Below are 18198 nucleotides of genomic sequence, written 5' to 3'. Positions count from 1 at the left end.
CACTCTGTTCTGCATACAAAAAGATTTCTAGGGGCGCCTGGGTGGATTAGTCGGTTAAGCGTCTGACTCTTGATTCCGGCTCAGGGGGTGATCTAGAGGTCCTAGGATTGAGCCCCGTGTGGGGCTCTGCGCTCAGCTGGGAGTCTGACTGAGAATTTTCTCCCTCACCCTCTGCCCCTCCTCCTGCTTGTGGTCTTTCTCTCTCCCTCAAAAAGATAAACCTTTAACGAAAAAAGATTTATTTTCTAGATTGCATGCTAGTTGTGACTCTTGCTGACCTTTTGTGTTCTCCCCCAAATGTAGTATTCATCAGTTAGGATTTTAATCCCCTTTTCTTTTTCTCTAGAATACTTCATGCTCAGTATGGTGAATTAATCCAACCAAGAAATGGTTCCGTTGACGAAACACCAAAAATGTCAGCTGGCCAGATGCTTTTGGTAGCATTTGATGGCATGTTTGCCCAAGTTGAAACTGCTTTTGGTTTATTAGTTGAAAAGGTAAATACTGATTTTAAGAATAAATAATGCACGTGTGGTAAAGTAGTTGTTCACTGTGTGAAGAGTGGAGAAATGAACTTTCTTTCTTTCTTTTTTTTTTATATAGTTAAACAAGATGGAAATTCCCATAGCTTGGCGAAAGATTGACATTATAAGGGAAGCCAGGAGTACCCAAGTCAATTTTTTTGATGACGATAATCACCGGCAGGTGCTAGAAGAGATTTTCTTTCTAAAAAGACTACAGACAATTAAGGAGTTCTTCAGGCTCTGTGGTACCTTTTCTAAAACTTTATCAGGTAATCTTTCACATTTAAACATACTGGATTTGCTTGTGTAGAACTTTGGAAGGGGGCAGGATGGAGTAGGCTTAATTTAATTGTACGTTCATAAGGTCTTGTTTTTAAACAAGCATCATTATTACCTTATTTTACTTTGCATGAAATACTTCAAGAAAATATTCCTTTTTTAGGATCGAGTTCACTTGAAGATCAGAATACTGTAAATGGACCTGTACAGATTGTCAATGTGAAAACCCTTTTTAGAAACTCTTGTTTCAGTGAAGACCAGATGGCCAAACCTATAAAGGCATTCACAGCTGACTTTGTGAGGCAGCTCTTGATTGGACTACCGAACCAAGCCCTAGGACTCACCCTCTGCAGTTTTATCAGTGCTCTAGGGGTAGACATTATTGCTCAAGTGGAGGCGAAGGATTTTGGTGCTGAAAGCAAAGTTTCTGTTGATGATCTTTGTAAGAAAGCGGTGGAGCACAACATTCAGATTGGGAAGTTTTCTCAGTTGGTCATGAACAGGGCAACTGTGTTAGCAAGTTCCTATGATACTGCCTGGAAGAAGCATGACTTGGTGCGCAGGCTGGAAACCAGTATTTCTTCTTGTAAGACAAGCCTGCAGCGTGTTCAGCTGCATATTGCCATGTTTCAAGTAAGTATTTTTCTAATGTGTTTTTCTCCACTATAGGAATTTGAAAGCCAGGGGGAAGTAATATAAAACAATATAAAGAAAAAAAATATTTAAATGTCCTGAATTGTGCCAGCCTGCAGCAAAGCCAGCTTTTTGGCATTTTGATATTTCCAGTTTTTTCCTTGTTTCTGTTCCATATAGTTGAGAATATTTTGTGTTTACACTTTGTGACCTTTAACTTTGTTTCCATCAGTATTGTATGGTTGGTATTATCTGTGTCATTAAGTAAATATAATTTCTAATGGTTGAATTTATTTGTTATGTGAATATGCCTCCTATATTACTTAACATATAATTAAGATTGTTTCTAAAGTGACTTCTGTTTCCCTGATGCTCTAATGATGTGGTAACAGCTTTGTGCATGAATCCGTCATCATTTGGAATTTGATTTTAGAGGGCTGTTTTTGTCCTTGATTATTTAGGGGGCAGTATGACAACATAGGCTTTAAGGGTGAGATGGATTTGGATTCAGGTATATGAATTTGAGTTTAATTTCTCCCTGAAGTGGGGACCATACCTCTCACCAAGGTTGAGGACTATGAGGGTTAAAAATGATGTTTTATATAAGATGCTAAGCACAGTTATATAAGACACTAAGCACAGTATAAATTGTAGCTCTTCTTTCTTCTTTTCTTCTTCTTTCTTTTTTTTCCTTTCCAAATATAGGCTTCAATACTGTCTGTAGCTTCAAACAGGTTGTGTAATTCATGGAGTAATATTTGGGGACTGTGTTTTCCTGGGATCTGTTTTGGCACAAACGGTGGTTACTTGTATTATTTATGTGGAAGCTGCTTCCCCATGGTGGAGTTGGTGGCTTCAGCTCAGTGCATGGAATCAGTGTATTTTCTTCTCTTTGCAACTTTATCATGAGCTGATGTTTTTAGCTTATAAATTAAGAAAAGTAATTTATTCACCTTTTGAAATTGTGTTGATTATATATTAACGGTCTTTCTAGCACATTGGAATCTTTTTGTATTTTTTCTTCTAAAAATGTACTGTAAGTTTTATTATACATTCTAGTTTATTCCCTTAAAAAATGCACAACTGTATGGAAAATGTTGTAAAAATACTTATAATTTTGTTGATCTGAACAAATGTTCATCATTTTAAGCCCTAAGTGCAATGTATTACTTTTAAGTTGTAGCCCAAAAGTCTCTTGGGCCTTCTGGGGCCTCCCTTAAAACATACAAGATGGCTTGATCCTCTGTGAGCAGTTGCCTGCCCCTTTCTGCAACTTCTAGGTTGTCTGTAGAATTCTTTGTTCTGTGACTGCTGCCATCATTTCTTTCAGTTACTTGCTTAGCCTCAGCTGGACAGTCTTCACCTCTCCACCCACTATCCCCCCATGCCTTTTCCAACCTTTTAACTGGAGATACCTTTTGGGGGGATTGTATACTAGACTTTTACATAGACTTGGAAACATCTTCAGAATTACTCCTTAGATGTTGCATATCACTGATCCAAGACATTTATCAGCCATTCTCTACATTAGGAAATTTTTCACCTGGTTGTGATTCTTTTGTAATGTTTTTGCTATTACAACTTCTCTGCCTACCTCACTTTACTGCAGCTCGGTTTTTTTTTTTTTCTCTTCCCCCAGTCCTGATTTGCACCTCTCCTCCCTTTAGCTCAAGTTGTTGTTGTTTTTTTTTCCCTGCTGATTTTATTACATTGCCTTTTCTTTGAACAGTGGCAGCATGAAGACCTCCTTATCAATAGACCACAAGCCATGTCAGTCACACCTCCCCCTCGGTCTGCCATCCTAACCAGCCTGAAAAAGAAACTCCATACTCTGAGCCAGATTGAAACTTCAATTGCAACAGTTCAGGTGTGTTTTGTCAGACCTTATTGAAGCACATTCCCTTTGAGAAATAACCTACACTGTGGTGAGGTATTCAGTATATCTACATGTCCGTCCTTGGCTGCTAAGCCACAGGGGCATACTCCTTTTGCACTTTTATTTTTAACGTACATCTTTTTTTCTTACCCTCCAAAGTAACCAGATCTTACGGTAGCAGTGTATTTTTAACCAGGAATAGAGACATACTAAATATTTCAGGTTTTTAATGGATTTGATGATTGCTCTGCCTTTATATGTTGAGAGAACCTCGGTGATTAGAAAAACTTGAGCATTTAATTTGTTTTCCGAAAGGCACATAAGCAGTTATATCTGGCTTACTAGTCATATCTAAAAAGCTTAGGCATTTTTTTTTTTCATTCTGAGGAGAGTGCACATGCGCGTGTGTCCCCATGAGTCAGGAGGGTCAGAGGGAGAGGGAGAGAGAATCTTAAGCAGGCTTCACAGCTCAGCACAGACCCTGACACAGGGCTCGATCTCACAACTCTGAGATTATGACCTGATCTGAAATCAAGAGTTGGGACACCTAACCAACTCACGCACCCAGCTTAGGCATTTTTTATGTATAGTTAATGATATTTTATGATGTCAAAGGCAATAGAATATTTTCCTGACTACTATTATTGAGTGTATTTCTTTTTTTTCAAGATTTTTATTTATTTATTTGACAGACACAGCGAGAGAGGGAACACAAGAGGGGGAGTGGGAGAGGGAGAAGCAGGTTTCCCGCTGGGCAGGGAGCCCGATGTGGGGCTTGATCTCGGGACTCTGGGATCATGACCTGAGTCGAAGACACGCTTAACGACTGAGCCACCCAGTCGCCCCATTGAGTGTATTTCTCTATCATTTCTGCCTAATAATTTAATCTCACCTTCCTTTTAAAAATAAGAAACCGGTCTTGATGATGGTTATCTATGTCTTTATATTGTGTCTTCTTCCATCTCATGTACTCAGTAGTGACTTGACATTTTTCTGTTCATTTTACAAATTAATTTTGTATAAAATCAAGTATAATCACTTCTGTAATTTTTACATTTTTAATGAAATTTTTCTGGAGCTCACTTCTTTGAAGACTGTGAAATGTCTTTTCTCTACAGTATATTAGGCCTAGTTTTCAATTTTGGAGAATGAATATACGTGCCCTTTCTGATTTTAGAGGTGTGTTTCTGTGAGAAAAGAGGGAGAGAAGCACAGAAAAGACAGAGGATGTGAATTCCTCCACCTGAAGTGTTGAATAAATAATGGGATAACTTTGTTATATAAAACCTTCCTTATTATGGATAGATTTTTACTGTTATTTATGAACTTTTGAATTTGGGAGAATTTGATTTTCATCTTTCATAATCAAAGATATAAATGATTTTTTAAATTAAGTTTTTTAATTCTAGTTAAGATACAGGGTTATATTAGTGTACAGTATAGTGATTCAGTAGTGCTATACATGACTCCGTGCTCATTGTGATAAGTGTACTCTTTAATCCCCATTGTCTCTTTTACCCCTTCCCTCCATTCACCTCCCCTCTGGTAACTACCAGTTTGTTCTCTGTTGTTAAGAGTCCGTTTCTTGGTTTGTGTCTCTTTTTTTCCCCTTTGTTCATTTGTTTGTTTCTCAAGTTACATATATGAGTGAAATCATATATTTGTCTTTTTTCTGAGCGACTTATTTCACTTAGCATTGTACTCTCTAGCTCCATCCATGTTGTTGCAAATGGTAAATGGATTTTCTTATAGGTAGCACATAAGAGCATTAGGAATTTGATGTAGCAGGTGTTTCATTTTAAAGACTACTTTATTTAAAAATGACAATCTTGGGGTGCTTGGGTGGCTCAGTCGGTTGAGCAACTCTTGGTTTGGCTCAGGTCGTGATCTCATGAGTCATGGGGTTGAGCCCTACATCAGGCTCTGTGCTCAGCGGGGAGTCTGCTTGAAAGATTCTCTCCCTCTGCCCCTCCCTCCACTTGCTCACTCTCTTTCTGAAGTAAGTAGAAGCAAATTTTAAGACCAACTGAAAGCCAGTTCTTACCTCCGCAGACATGTTTAGCCCTAAATATTCAAAGTGAAAGAAAGATGAACTCCAGTGGATGTATGTTAAAATGTTTTCTAAATTATGTATGTCCCATCCTGCTTCTTTTGAATCTCTCTTGTATTTGTATAAAATGCTCACCAGGAATTGGAGAGTGTCAAATATTCACTGAGGTTCTGCTGCTTTTATAGGAAAAACTAGCCGCCCTTGAAGCAAGTATTGAACAGCGACTCAAGTGGGCAGGTGGTGCCAACCCTGCACTGGCACCTGTACTGCAGGATTTTGAAGCAACAATAGCTGAAAGAAGAAATCTTGTCCTTAAGGAGAGCCAACGAGCAAGCCAGGTGCTGTGACCCACGTGCACCGTCTTTGTTTTCAGTTACGGATTCGACAACTGATTGGAAGTTACACGTGCGATAACTAGGGGTAGCTTGAGTCCACCCTCTAGTTCACAGTACTGGAAAGAGGGACTGATAGGCCTTGGTGGGAAGGGCACCCCTTAGGCTGAGCGCACAGCCAGTTATTTCCCTAGACCTTTACTGCCTCCTAGCTAAATAAAAAGTGGATTCAGCCTCTGTCGGAAAATAAGGAGTTTAATTCCATATTTGTCTAAGGTTCTCTGTATGCGACTGTGGTGACTCTGTGGCAATAAAATGTCTTTATGACCTTGTGTTCCGCCAGAGTTTGTGGATTAACTTCGTTATGACTGGGGGAAGGGGACAAAAGCAAAAAAAAAAAAAGTTAGGTAATTTTCAATCAGGTATAAAATTAGACTAATACAGTGATTCTCATATCCTCATAACCAATTAAAATTTAGTAATTATCAACCTAAGTCCCATTTTATTTCCTCTGTACTTCCTCTTCCTCCTTCCCATCCCATTTTTAATGAAATCCCAAATATTCTATCATTTTTATCTGTAAATATTTCAGTATGTATTTATAAAGGTGGGAACTATTTACATGATCACAATAGTACTATCATACCTTAAAAGATGTGCATTATATTGTCAAATGTCCAGTTAGTATTTTGTGATCTTTATTGTAAAGTTAGGCAAGAGTAGAAGCAGAAGGGCAACATTCCAAATTGGAAATTTGGACATAGCACAAATAAACTGCAGCTGAATATGATAACTGCTTTATTATGAAGTAAATTTTCTGTGTGAAAGCAAACATGTAGAAGATACTTTTACATATTGTCCTTAGGTGCTTTTAACCTAAAGACATCAACCAAAACAAGGTGCATTTATTCATAGCCTTTATCAGGATTAGATCTATTTCCCAAAAGAGTAGTTCATACGTTTCTCAGGACCAATTGTGGTTCTGAATTCTGGAAATGAATAGGTAGTATTTTTTCATGTCAAATTAAAACTGCATGTCCCCGCCTATTGTGATGGTTCCATTCCTCTTTGCCTCTTCACAGGTCACTTTCCTCTGCAGCAATATCATTCATTTTGAAAGCTTACGAACTAGAACTGCAGAAGCCTTAAACCTGGATGCTGCATTATTTGAACTAATCAAACGATGTCAGCAAATGTGTTCATTTGCATCACAGTTTAACAGTTCGGTCTCTGAGTTAGAGCTTCGTCTATTACAGAGAGTGGTGAGTCTTGAATCTTGGTGTGGGAGTAAAGAGATTAGTTGATGAAAATGATAAGGCCAGGATTATGCCCTTGAAGTCCATGTAATATATTCACTCAGTTTACATTTATGCAGTGTGTGTCCTGTATATAAAATATTGTTTTGGGATCTAATGATTAAATCTAGGGGTACCTCGCTGGCTTATTCGGTGGAGCATGTGACTCTTGATCTCCAGGTTGTGAGTTTGAGCCCCACATTGGATGTAGAGATTACTTAAAAATAAAATCTTTAAAAAAAAAAAATGATGATTAAATCTTGCTCTTAGCCCCCAAGGAACCTATTAATAATAAATAATACAATGAATTAAAAAGTTAAAAGAATTCTCAGAGCCATAATTGGAAGTACTGTGGAGGTTCAGAGGGGAAGAGAAATTCAATGTATAGCAAATGATTTAGATGCACTGAAAATAGGGTAGCAGACAGAGGGCTAGTGGAAGGTGAATGCTGGACAGGAGAGTTGAGTCCAGAAATAGCAAGTTGATAAATTTAGGTGTTTATATTTTGTGGGAAGGTTTTAGGCTGTGTATTAATTAAGAACCTCTGGTGTCTTTTTTTTTTTTTAAGATTTTATTTATTTGACAGAGCGAGAGAGGGAACACAAGCAGGGGGAGTGGGAGAGGGAGAAGCAGGCTCTCCGCAGAGCAGGGAGCCCGATGTGGGACTCGATCCCGGGACCCTGGGATCATGACCCGAGCCGAAGGCAGATGCTTAACAACTGAGCCACCCAGGCACCCACCTCTGGTGTCTTTTTAAAGAGTGATTTACACTGGGGTCCTAGATACAGATCATCTTTGTAATTCTAGATACATATTTTATGTCTTAAATTTTAAGTATTCCCTGTGTGATTATGCAGAAAAGTTAAAAATCTTAATCTGTATTTCATAGATTATTTAAATTATTATTAAGTACTATTATTTACATAATTAGTTCATGACTTAGCAAATGAGGTTCTTTGTGTCAGCTTGAGTTACTAATACCTTTTCGAGGTGGTGATAAAGGAAAGAGTCTTATATTATTCCATCTGATACTTAAATCAAACAAATGCTTGTTCTGTTTAGGACACCAGTCTTGAACATCCTATTGGCAGCTCTGAATGGCTTTTGTCAGCACACAAACAATTGACCCAGGATATGTCTACTCAGAGGGCAATTCAGACAGAGAAGGAGCAGCAGATAGAAACAGTCTGTGAAACAATTCAGAATCTGGTTGATAATATAAAGACTGTGCTCACTGGTCATAACCGGCAACTTGGAGATGTCAAACATCTCCTGAAAGCAATGGCTAAGGTAAGAGTAATACCACTGACACACAGTTAACTCCCTCCTTTTGTAAAATTACAGTACTTAAAAATACATAGTTAATTTGGGAAAATAATGACATAAACAAAAACAACTTCTCTCAGGTCACATTTTCCAGTTTGTTTGTAATTGAGTTACTTTGTGTTTTTATCAACTTTTTTTTTCTTTTTTAAAGCAGGTTGTAGTATTCTGATTTTGTACCCAGAGAAACTGAGGGTTAAAGAGATTGGTTCACCCAAAGTCCTATAACTTAACAGTAGAGCTGAAACTTGAATGTAGCCTCAGAGTGTTTCGATTTCCCCAAAATCTTTTCCTCCTCCCAACCCTTATTCCTAGGCTCATATGAGTTTGCCTCCAAAATGATTTCTTCTCTCTTCCCTCCAGTAGCCTATGTAATTTACATAGTAAGGAAACTGAGCCCCCAGAGAAGGCTAAATAACTTCATCATTGCAAAACTGCAGATCATTTAACTTGGGGATTTGTTTTTACTTGGAGTTTTTATTTTTACTGGAAATAAGATTTCTGTAGAAAAGGAGTTCCAATGTAATAAACAGATTCAACACATATTTGAAAAGCACTTATTGTTATCTGAAAGGTGACTGTCTTATGAGTTACTATTGAACCAAATTCCATTTCTCTTAATTCTTACAATACTGAGTCCAGGATGAGGAAGCTGCTCTGGCCGACGGGGAAGATGTTCCCTATGAGAACAGTGTCCGACAATTCTTAGCCGAATATAAAGCATGGCAGGACAACATTCAGACAGCGCTCTTTACCTTAGTCCAGGCTATGGGTCAGGTGCGAAGTCAGGAACACGTTGAAATGCTCCAGGAAATAACTCCCACCTTGAAAGAACTGAAAACACAAAGTCAGAGGTAAGAATGCCTTCTGGCCTAAATTGAAAATGTAGTCAGAACATAAGCAAAACGTCTGGTGTAGTAAGTTTTGCTTAATTCAGCTACGTTTTTTCAGTTTTGTTCATATTTATAAGCAGTTACCTGGTGAAGCATTTCATAAATAAGCTATTTTATTTTGTATTTCAGTATCTATAATAATTTAGTGGGTTTTGCATCACCCTTAGTCACCGATGCAACAAATGAATGTTCGAGTCCAACATCATCTGCTACTTATCAGCCATCCTTTGCTGCAGGTATGACTTCTCTCCCTCAAAAAACACCTAAATCTTGATCTGTTAATAATGTACACATAGACGCTAAGGTGTTTCATTATACTTTTAAGTGTCTAATATGTTCGTAGTCATCACCTTTTTAAAGGGCTTTCTTAAACTCTGTCACAACTCAAACTGAACACATTTTGGTTTAATTTTAAAAGTACTTGTGTGAGAAACGGGGTACCTGGGTGGCTCAGTCGTTAGGTGTCTGCCTTTGGCTCGGGTCATGATTCCAGGGTCCTGGGATCGAGTTCCGCATCGGGCTCCCTGCTCAGCGGGAAGCCTGCTTCTCCCTCTCTCACTCCCCCTGCTTGTGTTCCCTCTCTCGCTCTCTCTCTGTCAAATAAATAAATAAAATCTTTAAAAAAAAAAAAAAAAGGTACTTGTGTGAGAAAGTAGAAATATCTTATGCTTAAATCCTTTCTTTAAATGATTTATGAATATAAAATATATGCTTGTCAGGGAAAATTTTTAAAAAATAGGAAAATTGGTAGTTTCATTCCAGTTGGAGGTAAAACCATTACATATTTCTTGTTGGACTTGTGTGTATATGTGCGCACACACATGCACAAATTGGGATCGTTCTGTGAACGCAGTTCTTGTTGCCTTTTCCCACTTAATATTAAATTGGGAATTTCCTTGCCATCAGAGAATCTTTTAGAAAATGACTTAATGCCCCAATTTAATATGTCATTCTATGTCTTTACCATATTAATCCCACATTGTTGGACAGTTAATATATTTATAGTTTTTTGATGCCACAAGAGGCAGTGAGCATCATTGCACAAATTTGTTTTTGAATGTCTAGCTCTTCAGGCTGTATTTTTAGGAGGGCAGTATTTCAAGGGATAAGGACTTTAAGGTTGTAAAATCATATTTCTTTTCATGGCTGTACATTTGTAGTTGGTGTTTGAGAGAGCACTGCCCTGCTCTCTCCTCTTTTCTCCCTCCATCTCTTCTGTTTACGTGTGAATTGAGCCACCCACTCTTTGTCTATAGCAGTCCGGAGCAACACTGGCCAGAAGACTCAGCCTGATGTCATGTCACAGAATGCTAGAAAGCTGATTCAGAAAAATCTTGCCACATCAGCAGATACTCCACCAAGCACCATTCCAGGAACTGGCAAGAGTGTTGCTTGTAGTCCTAAAAAGGCCGCCAGAGACCCTAAAACGGGGAAAGGTAATTAGTTAGAATATGGATGCATTAAATATTTATACAAAGTGCTGGTTTGACTTAACGTATGTTTCCGTTGCTTCATAGCTGTGCAAGAGAGAAACTCCTATGCAGTGAGTGTGTGGAAGAGGGTGAAAGCCAAGCTAGAGGGCCGTGATGTTGATCCGAATAGAAGGATGTCAGTTGCTGAACAGGTGACCATTTTTTAAACTCGATCTATCCATTTTAATGCTGCTGAAACAGTACAGGTTTAAGGATACCCTCATCCATGTCCTTGGTGGTTCATCAAGAAATAAGGAACTGAAATTTATTTTCAGAATTCAGAAAATTTTGAGTAATGGTAGCTCTGGAGTTGTCAAATAATAGTCACTGTTTTATTCTGACTCTACCCTTTTAGCACATTTCCTTTCTCTCCAGCCCTCTTCTAACAGAAATTTAAGGTGTGACTTGACCCCCTCTCTGTCCTCCACCAGAGAGCAGTTAATTTGCATTTTAAAGAGGACTATCTGAAGGTTTCCAGTGAAACCAGGGTGAAGTTTGGGGTGCAGGAATAGTATCTATAAAGTGTTTGGGGGTGTCAGTTTGTCTGAAGTCATTACTCTGAAATTTTCTCATTAGTGTTATTAAAATTGTATATATAAATTTGAGAATGAATACCCACCCCCTGCCCTGGCTGTTTATTTTGAAATTTTTAAACCTACAGAAATGTTGTAGGAATGTCCATGTACTCTTTACCTAGATTTAGTAAACCAGTTGTGTTCCTACATTTGCTTCATCTTTCTGTGTATGTGTATGCATACACTGTTTTTCAGAGCCTTGTGAGAGTTACAGACACAACACTTCGTGCCTAAATATTTCAGTATATGTCTCCTAAACAAAATATTATTAACTCAGGAAACTCACTATTGATGTTAACATTGACTGTTAACTCACATGCAGTCCATATTCAGATTTCTTCAGTTATCCCAAAATGGCCTTTATTGCTTAGCCCCCCCAGATCTAGTCAAGGCTCATCTTGAATTTCATATATACTTGTTCTACTTTTAGTTGCCTTTAATATCTAGAGCAGTTCCTGAGGATTTTCTTTTTTTTTGCTTTTATGACATTGACCTTTCTGATGTGTTCAGACCAGTCATTTTGTAGAACGTGCCTCACTGTGTATTTGTCTGATATTTTCCTCATAATTAGGAATCAACATTTTTGGCAGGGATACTATGTCAGTGATGTATCTTTGTGTGTACCATCTTCTGTGTTATTAAGTTAGGTCATTTGGTCAAGGATAGTGTTCTCCTGAATTCTCCTTTACAAATGTACCTTTTCTTCCGTGGGGTAAAAATTTGAGACTGTGAATATCCTATTTTCTAATGTTTTGACATCCACAATTCAGTTTTAACATCAGCAAGAAAAGGTCCTTTTTATATTTTAAATGCTGTTACATAGCTGTGTAGGACCTGAAATTAAACTCTTCTTGGTCAAGAATTATTTCCTTAGAAATTGTCAAGTTTGGGGGGAAAAAAAAACAACCCACAAAACAAAACACATGGATAATAATGAGTCATTTCTCCAAAACGACTAATCTTTGCTTCAGAAGCTTTCTGGTAGGTTAATGGCTTGTGTACTTTCAGGATGGTCTTTTTTTTTCTTTTTTAAGATTTTATTTATTTGAGAGAGAGAGAGCATGCACATGAGCCAGGGGAGGGGCAAAGGCTGAGGGAGAAGCAGACTCCCTGCTGAGCAGGACTCTGGGCTCCATCCCAGACAATGGATCCTGGTCATCCCAGGATCATGACCTGAGTCAGAGGCAGACCCTTAATCGACTGAGCCACAAGGTGCTCCAGGACTGTCTATCTTTAGCTGTCTGTTCATTTGTTTGAAGGATGGTTGGCTATGGTGCTTTTTATTGTGTTACTAAATTTTATATGAGAGAGAGTTAATGGGCTCACGGGGGTGGGGCGGTAAGTGTAGAGATCTTGGTGCACAACTTTTGGTATAAGTCGTCATTCAGCAGCCATATATTGAGCATTTAACATACAATTGGGCCCTCTGGATTCTGTGGATATAGAGATGATTATATCTCTTACTATAAAGGAAAATTTAGCTGAGTCAGAATCAATAGACATTTGTCGAGCACCCAACTGTATTTCAGAATCTGCTATGCGCTTTTTTTTTTTACACTGCTTAAGCATTTACTTAGTGACTTCATGTGTTTAACCCCAAGAGCACCTGTGGGGTCAGTGGGGGTTCTGTCTTCATCTAAGGATTTACAAGGCTCAAAGGGATTGTAACTTTGCCAAGACACACATTTTGTAGGCTGTGGAATTATGAGAGAAGCTCAGGTTACTTAACCGTTCCCCATAGCAACTATACATCCTTTGGGTTATTAATCTGGGTGATTAGAAACTTAAACAACTCCTAGAACTCATATATGTCCTTTAAAAGTCTAAATTGTTTAAAATATTCTCCTGCCTACTTTTACAGGTTGACTATGTCATTAAGGAAGCAACTAATCTAGATAACTTGGCTCAGCTGTATGAAGGTTGGACAGCCTGGGTATGAATGGTGAGACAGTAGATGAGTCTGGTTAAGCGAGGTCAGACATCCACCAGAATCAACTCAGCCTCAGGCATCCAAAGCCACACCACAGTCGGTGGTGATGCAACTGGGGGCTTACTCTGAGGAACCCTAGGAAATCTCGGTGCGCTAGGAAGTGAATCCTGCAGGACAGCTGCACTCAGGGATACGCCCAACACCATGGCCTGCAACCCCAGGGTCAAGGGTGAAAGAAAGAAAGCTCACCGCCTGAACATGGAGATTGTCTTTCTGCCACAGAACAGCTGCAAACGTGTCAGGAGGTTAGCTGCAGAAAGAAATCGGGATGCCGCGGAGCACAGAGTGATTTGGAACTCCATTCCACCTGACCCTGTGTGTACAATCCAGGAAAAAACAAACCCCGCTCAGAAACAGAGAAAACTGGGGCCGCGAAGAAATCACAGCCAAGGAAGATTTGATGCATTCAGATTCTCGTGTAACACTTGTTGCTTGGCAACAGTACTGGTTGGGTTGACCAGTAGGTACAAAAAGGCTATGCGATAAGAATTTCAGAAATGGACTGGAAATGGAGAGCTATGTAACAGATACACTACATTGGAAGAACTTACTTCTGAAATGAAGGGAAAAAAAAAACTACCCATTGTCCTCCTCCCTAATCCCACATCATCTACCCGCTCCCGCCCTTTACCTGATCTAGTAGATTAGCCATCTTTCTAATTTACTTTTATTTCAATCCTTGTATTTCATATGCTTCCATCTCAGTGTTGTTAACAACTTATATTTGGAGTGATAAACAGAAATTTCTCCAAAATGACTAATAACATGGAAAATTCAAGGATTGTTTAAAGGTCTGATGATCACATACAAAATACAATTCTGGTTATTTAAGTCATTTCTGTGATTCTATCATGTACAGTTTCCAGAATTGTCACTGTGCATTCAAAAGTAATGAATCTAACAGACATTTGATTTAATGTACACTCCCCTTTGCTTATAGTGTGCATTTTTGGGAGGTCATTCAAATTTTCCCTCTTCTGCAATTGCTGTAGTTTCTTTCATAGAAAGTAGCTAATCCAATGTAATCTTTTACCTTTTTAAAAACCAGGATAGAATACCTATTAGAGTTTTACATTGTTGATGACAGATTAACAATAAAGTGATGTTCTGGTGGAGGTAGAGTGAGATGTTTTTTAATTCAGTTTTCTCATTTGATACAACTTTTAATTTCCACTTCGTAAATTATAATTGCTTTAGTTTACCTGGCATTTTAGGACATGTACGTGAAACATCAGCAAAGATGAGAACCACCACCATCTTTTCTTAAGTTCAGTTATTAGTCTGTGAAGTACTTTACTTTTTGCACAATTTTAATAGTTTGCTGTGAATTCATGATCAGGGTTTCCTTAAATTTAGTATTGCACTTCAGTATTGTAAGCTGAATTGTTGATCCAAAATAAAAATCGAGACTAGAATAGGATTCGTAAAATCACGTATCAACACAAAGTAGAACACAAAATCTTGATTGTTTGAGAACATTTTTCCTGCATTTTAGAGGTTAGGACTGTGATCATTTCTGGTTGCCAGTCTTCACAGACAAACTTGAAGGGTATTAAGGAAAAATTCCACATAGCTCTGGCCTTTTCTGTATTCTGATTGCCACATTAATCTATAATCTTCACATACCCATGAGAGAATGCATCTCAGTGCTTTTCTAGTACTTAGGCAAGCGTTGCAAGAAAGGTGGTATTTTCAAATACCCGTGTGTCTTAATAGCAAGTTAAGGAACCTAGTGTGTCAAATTTTATTTTTTTTCATTCATTTGAACCTTATTTTCACAATCAAAACAACCTATCCGGAACAATAATGCCATACTGTGTTATGCACGCTGCTTTATTTCCTAGAGGCTGTGTGGGAGCTACCGCATTCATCACTTGATTACCTCCGCTCTCTCAAAAGTAAAGTCTTTTCAGCAACATTCTTTATTGTCGTGAGGAAAAAACTTTTATCACAGTGATAAAACAAGTTCACACTAGTTTGTCCCTACAGGTAGTATTCAGAAATTGCTTTTTCTTTGGTAAAGAAGATAAATGAAATAGGTGAATTTTACTGCCTGTGAATTTCAGGCTTCAGAGGTACCTGGCACCTTACCCAAGCAAAAACAAAACAGCTTTATATCAGAAACCTGTGCCTCTGGTAAATTATCCGTCACTTTTATTTGAAAATGGTCCCTCAGAGAACAGTGTGGCATACACATGTTTGGTTGTGGGGCAGATGTGAATAACTGAGGACTTATTACTGCACTCTGGACAGTAAGACCCCAGTCCGTGCAGTTTGGCTTCCTCTGGGAAGTCATTCTGCCGAGTAGCCTTGGTATTTTGAACTGTTAACAAGCAAACTCTGCAGATTTAATCACTGGTGAAAGGTCCTGGTGATAGAGCAGATTGAGAAGACGGGGCTATATTTGGGGGATTATCTTGTAAAATAAAGTTCAGAGTGCTTCCGTTATGAAGTCATTTTTGATGATACAAAATACCTGTGGAAAACCAGGGATCTGCTCCTCTCTTTTCCTTTCTCTCTCTCTCTCTCTAAGATTCAGGGGGTATAGAATAACCCACAACCTCTTCTTCAATTCAGAGTACCCTTGGAAATGGAAGTTTATCTTGTGTTTTGTTGTCTTTGATTTTCTAAAATTGCCTGAATTTTAGTTGGTATCTCTACAAAGCTGTGGAGGCTTAGTTGGTTTATGGAGCTGTGTGTATTTCTCTTTTAGTTTTTCTTTTGTGTCTTGCAGGATCTCATTCTTTCTGGTCATGAGTTCTTAACATAGTTTGCTAGATGATTATTAACATTCTTTTGTGTCTGGCACTTGTGGTGAGTTGTTTTTGAGCTATGTGAGATTTCTGTGTGTGAACTGATAATCAAGCTCTTGATTGCTTCCCTAAATTGTTTTTTTAGAGCCCAAACCCCAGGTTCTGGGTGAGGGTTTGTAATACAAAGAAAAACTTCCATCACTTCTGCCCTTAACACTTGCCACTATTACCTAAGCTTAGTATGTAGTTTTCTTAATATTGTCTGTGTTTGGTGTTATCTGCATTGTTTTTGTTTAATTGTAGTTCTGATGTGTGAAATTTAAGGAAAGAGCCATTAAAATATGCCGAGCAGGGCAATGCAAGTACAGCCAAATATTAGAGTTGATGTGCAATCTTAGGTCCTTTTAAATCTGGGGTATTATAGGCAGTACTTTAAATTGAAAAGTCTTCCTGGCCTATTATCCTCCACATATTTGTAATTACTCTGGGGGCTTACTTGTTTTGGCAGTACTAAAATCAAAGGAGCTGGTTCTTCTTTTCTCCTAATTCTTTTCATATTAAAGGAAGCACCTACAGTTAGCCTGTTAGTCCTATTCATATACATCAAAAATCAGTGAATGCTTTACTGTTAGCACACGTACCTTTGTTTTAGACGAAATTAAATGAATGTGAAAACCAGTGACCTTCCATTCTCTATCTTGGGCTTGTAAAATGTCAGTAATTTAGAGCTAGGACTCCCCTCCGCCCCCGCCCCCCCCCCTTTAAATCAAGGAGGTAGACTATAGTGATGTAAGGGTCACTTAAAGAAGGTAGGTTTTGTTTTCAATACATGGTTTGTATTAGGAACATTCCTCCAATGGGGAAAACTAGCTTAGCGTTACAAATTTTTCCAAACATTGCAGAAGGGGAAATCCACTGTATTATGAACCCCTAAGAGTTTGTTGCACTTTTCCTGCTTTTTAGGCCTGGGTAACAGTGTCACCATCCCTTATTTACAAAAGGGCAAATGGACTCTGACTGAGAAGCTCTCCAGGTTCAAGGGTTAGTTGTACAACAGGAACCCCTTGGAGTCCCTTGTTTTCTATGGGAATTTGGGCTTACTAGGGAAAAGCTATTTGTTGTGCTACTGTAAAACTGTCATACAATGAGTTTGATTTTTGAAGATGGTAAACTCAAGGAATTGCATGTTGTTCTGAAATGCAGGCTTGTAGAATGTTTTTCTTTCAAAACAGGCTGATTTTTTTCTTTTCCTGGCAGTCCAAGTTTCAGCTCCTGTTTCAAGTTCTTGTGTCTCAGTTATTTTTCTGGTTTAAATTTCTCTTATATTTCCACCTGTAATGTCAGTGGCAGCAGCATACTTCACTTGTTAATTTACCCTTACCATCAGAGCAAGTTGAGTTGAACTGAATCTTCCTTGTCCTAGTAACATTGTATAAATAAAGTGGCTTCTCTGTACAAAAGGTTGTAATGCCTCCTGATGGATATAATTTTGTGATTGTATTTAAGATTAAAAGTTGAATAAATCACACCAGCTTCCTGAAAAATGTTCATAATGCATCTTTTGGAAAACAAAAATACATGCCTACTTTGTGCATATTTGCATTAACACAGCAAAGATTGTATGAAATACGTTTTTCAGAAAATAAAGTCTTAAAAGACGTAGCATTTAAGCTCTGAATTTATTGGTCGAAGTAGGTTCCAGAAAACTTACTTTTGGAATATGGGTAGAGGTTTGGTTTTTCAAAAGTATTAATATCTCCAAAAATGTTTTTAAAGCTCAGTTCTCAATGTATTTTTTTTTTAATAATTTATTTTTTATCTCCGCACCCAATGTGGGACTTAAACCACAACCCTGAGATCAAGAGTCACATGCTCTACTGACTTGAGGCAGCCAGGCACCACTCAAAGTAATTTTTTTTTCTTTAGATTTTAGTTTTTGACAGACAGCGAGAGAGAGAGAGAGAGAGAGAGAGAGAGAACACAAGCAGGGGGAGTGGGAGAGGGAGAAGCAGGCTTCCCGCCGAGCAGGGAGCCCAATGTGGGGGCTCGATCCCAGGACCCTGGGATCATGACCCCAGCCGAAGGCAGACACTTAACGACTGAGCCACCCAGGCGCCCCTGTATTTTTTTTTTTTTTAATCCTCAAAGTACTATAGTATTTTTGAGCAGCAGTGAAAATTTTAATTCTATGGGTAAGTTCTAC

At 38.4% G+C, this 18198-nt stretch overlaps 1 protein-coding gene across 3 annotated transcripts in view; it reads left to right on the top strand.

Moving 5' to 3' along the window:
- Positions 1 to 17658, top strand: part of SMG1 (SMG1 nonsense mediated mRNA decay associated PI3K related kinase) — a 104371-nt gene extending 86713 nt beyond the window's left edge. For 2 of the 3 annotated variants that reach the window (XM_035022359.1, XM_035022361.1), the window contains 12 exons: positions 347 to 497; positions 604 to 793; positions 967 to 1436; positions 3166 to 3303; positions 5548 to 5700; positions 6777 to 6956; positions 8052 to 8279; positions 8955 to 9166; positions 9335 to 9441; positions 10462 to 10641; positions 10723 to 10829; positions 13114 to 17658. In XM_035022359.1, coding sequence (XP_034878250.1) covers positions 347 to 497; positions 604 to 793; positions 967 to 1436; positions 3166 to 3303; positions 5548 to 5700; positions 6777 to 6956; positions 8052 to 8279; positions 8955 to 9166; positions 9335 to 9441; positions 10462 to 10641; positions 10723 to 10829; positions 13114 to 13191 — 2194 coding nt within the window. In that variant the 3' untranslated portion in view covers positions 13192 to 17658. The remainder of the gene's footprint in view (positions 1 to 346; positions 498 to 603; positions 794 to 966; positions 1437 to 3165; positions 3304 to 5547; positions 5701 to 6776; positions 6957 to 8051; positions 8280 to 8954; positions 9167 to 9334; positions 9442 to 10461; positions 10642 to 10722; positions 10830 to 13113) is intronic. The other variant, XM_035022360.1, reaches the window with a different exon arrangement.
- The last annotated feature ends 540 nt before the right edge of the window (positions 17659 to 18198 follow it).

This window comes from Mirounga leonina, unplaced genomic scaffold, assembly GCF_011800145.1.
Source record: "Mirounga leonina isolate KUSES-001 unplaced genomic scaffold, KU_Mleo_1.0 Mir_175, whole genome shotgun sequence".
NCBI classification, from domain to species: Eukaryota; Metazoa; Chordata; class Mammalia; order Carnivora; family Phocidae; genus Mirounga; species Mirounga leonina.
Note: the sequence above shows the minus strand (reverse complement) of the source record. Positions and strands in the feature narration are given on the sequence as shown.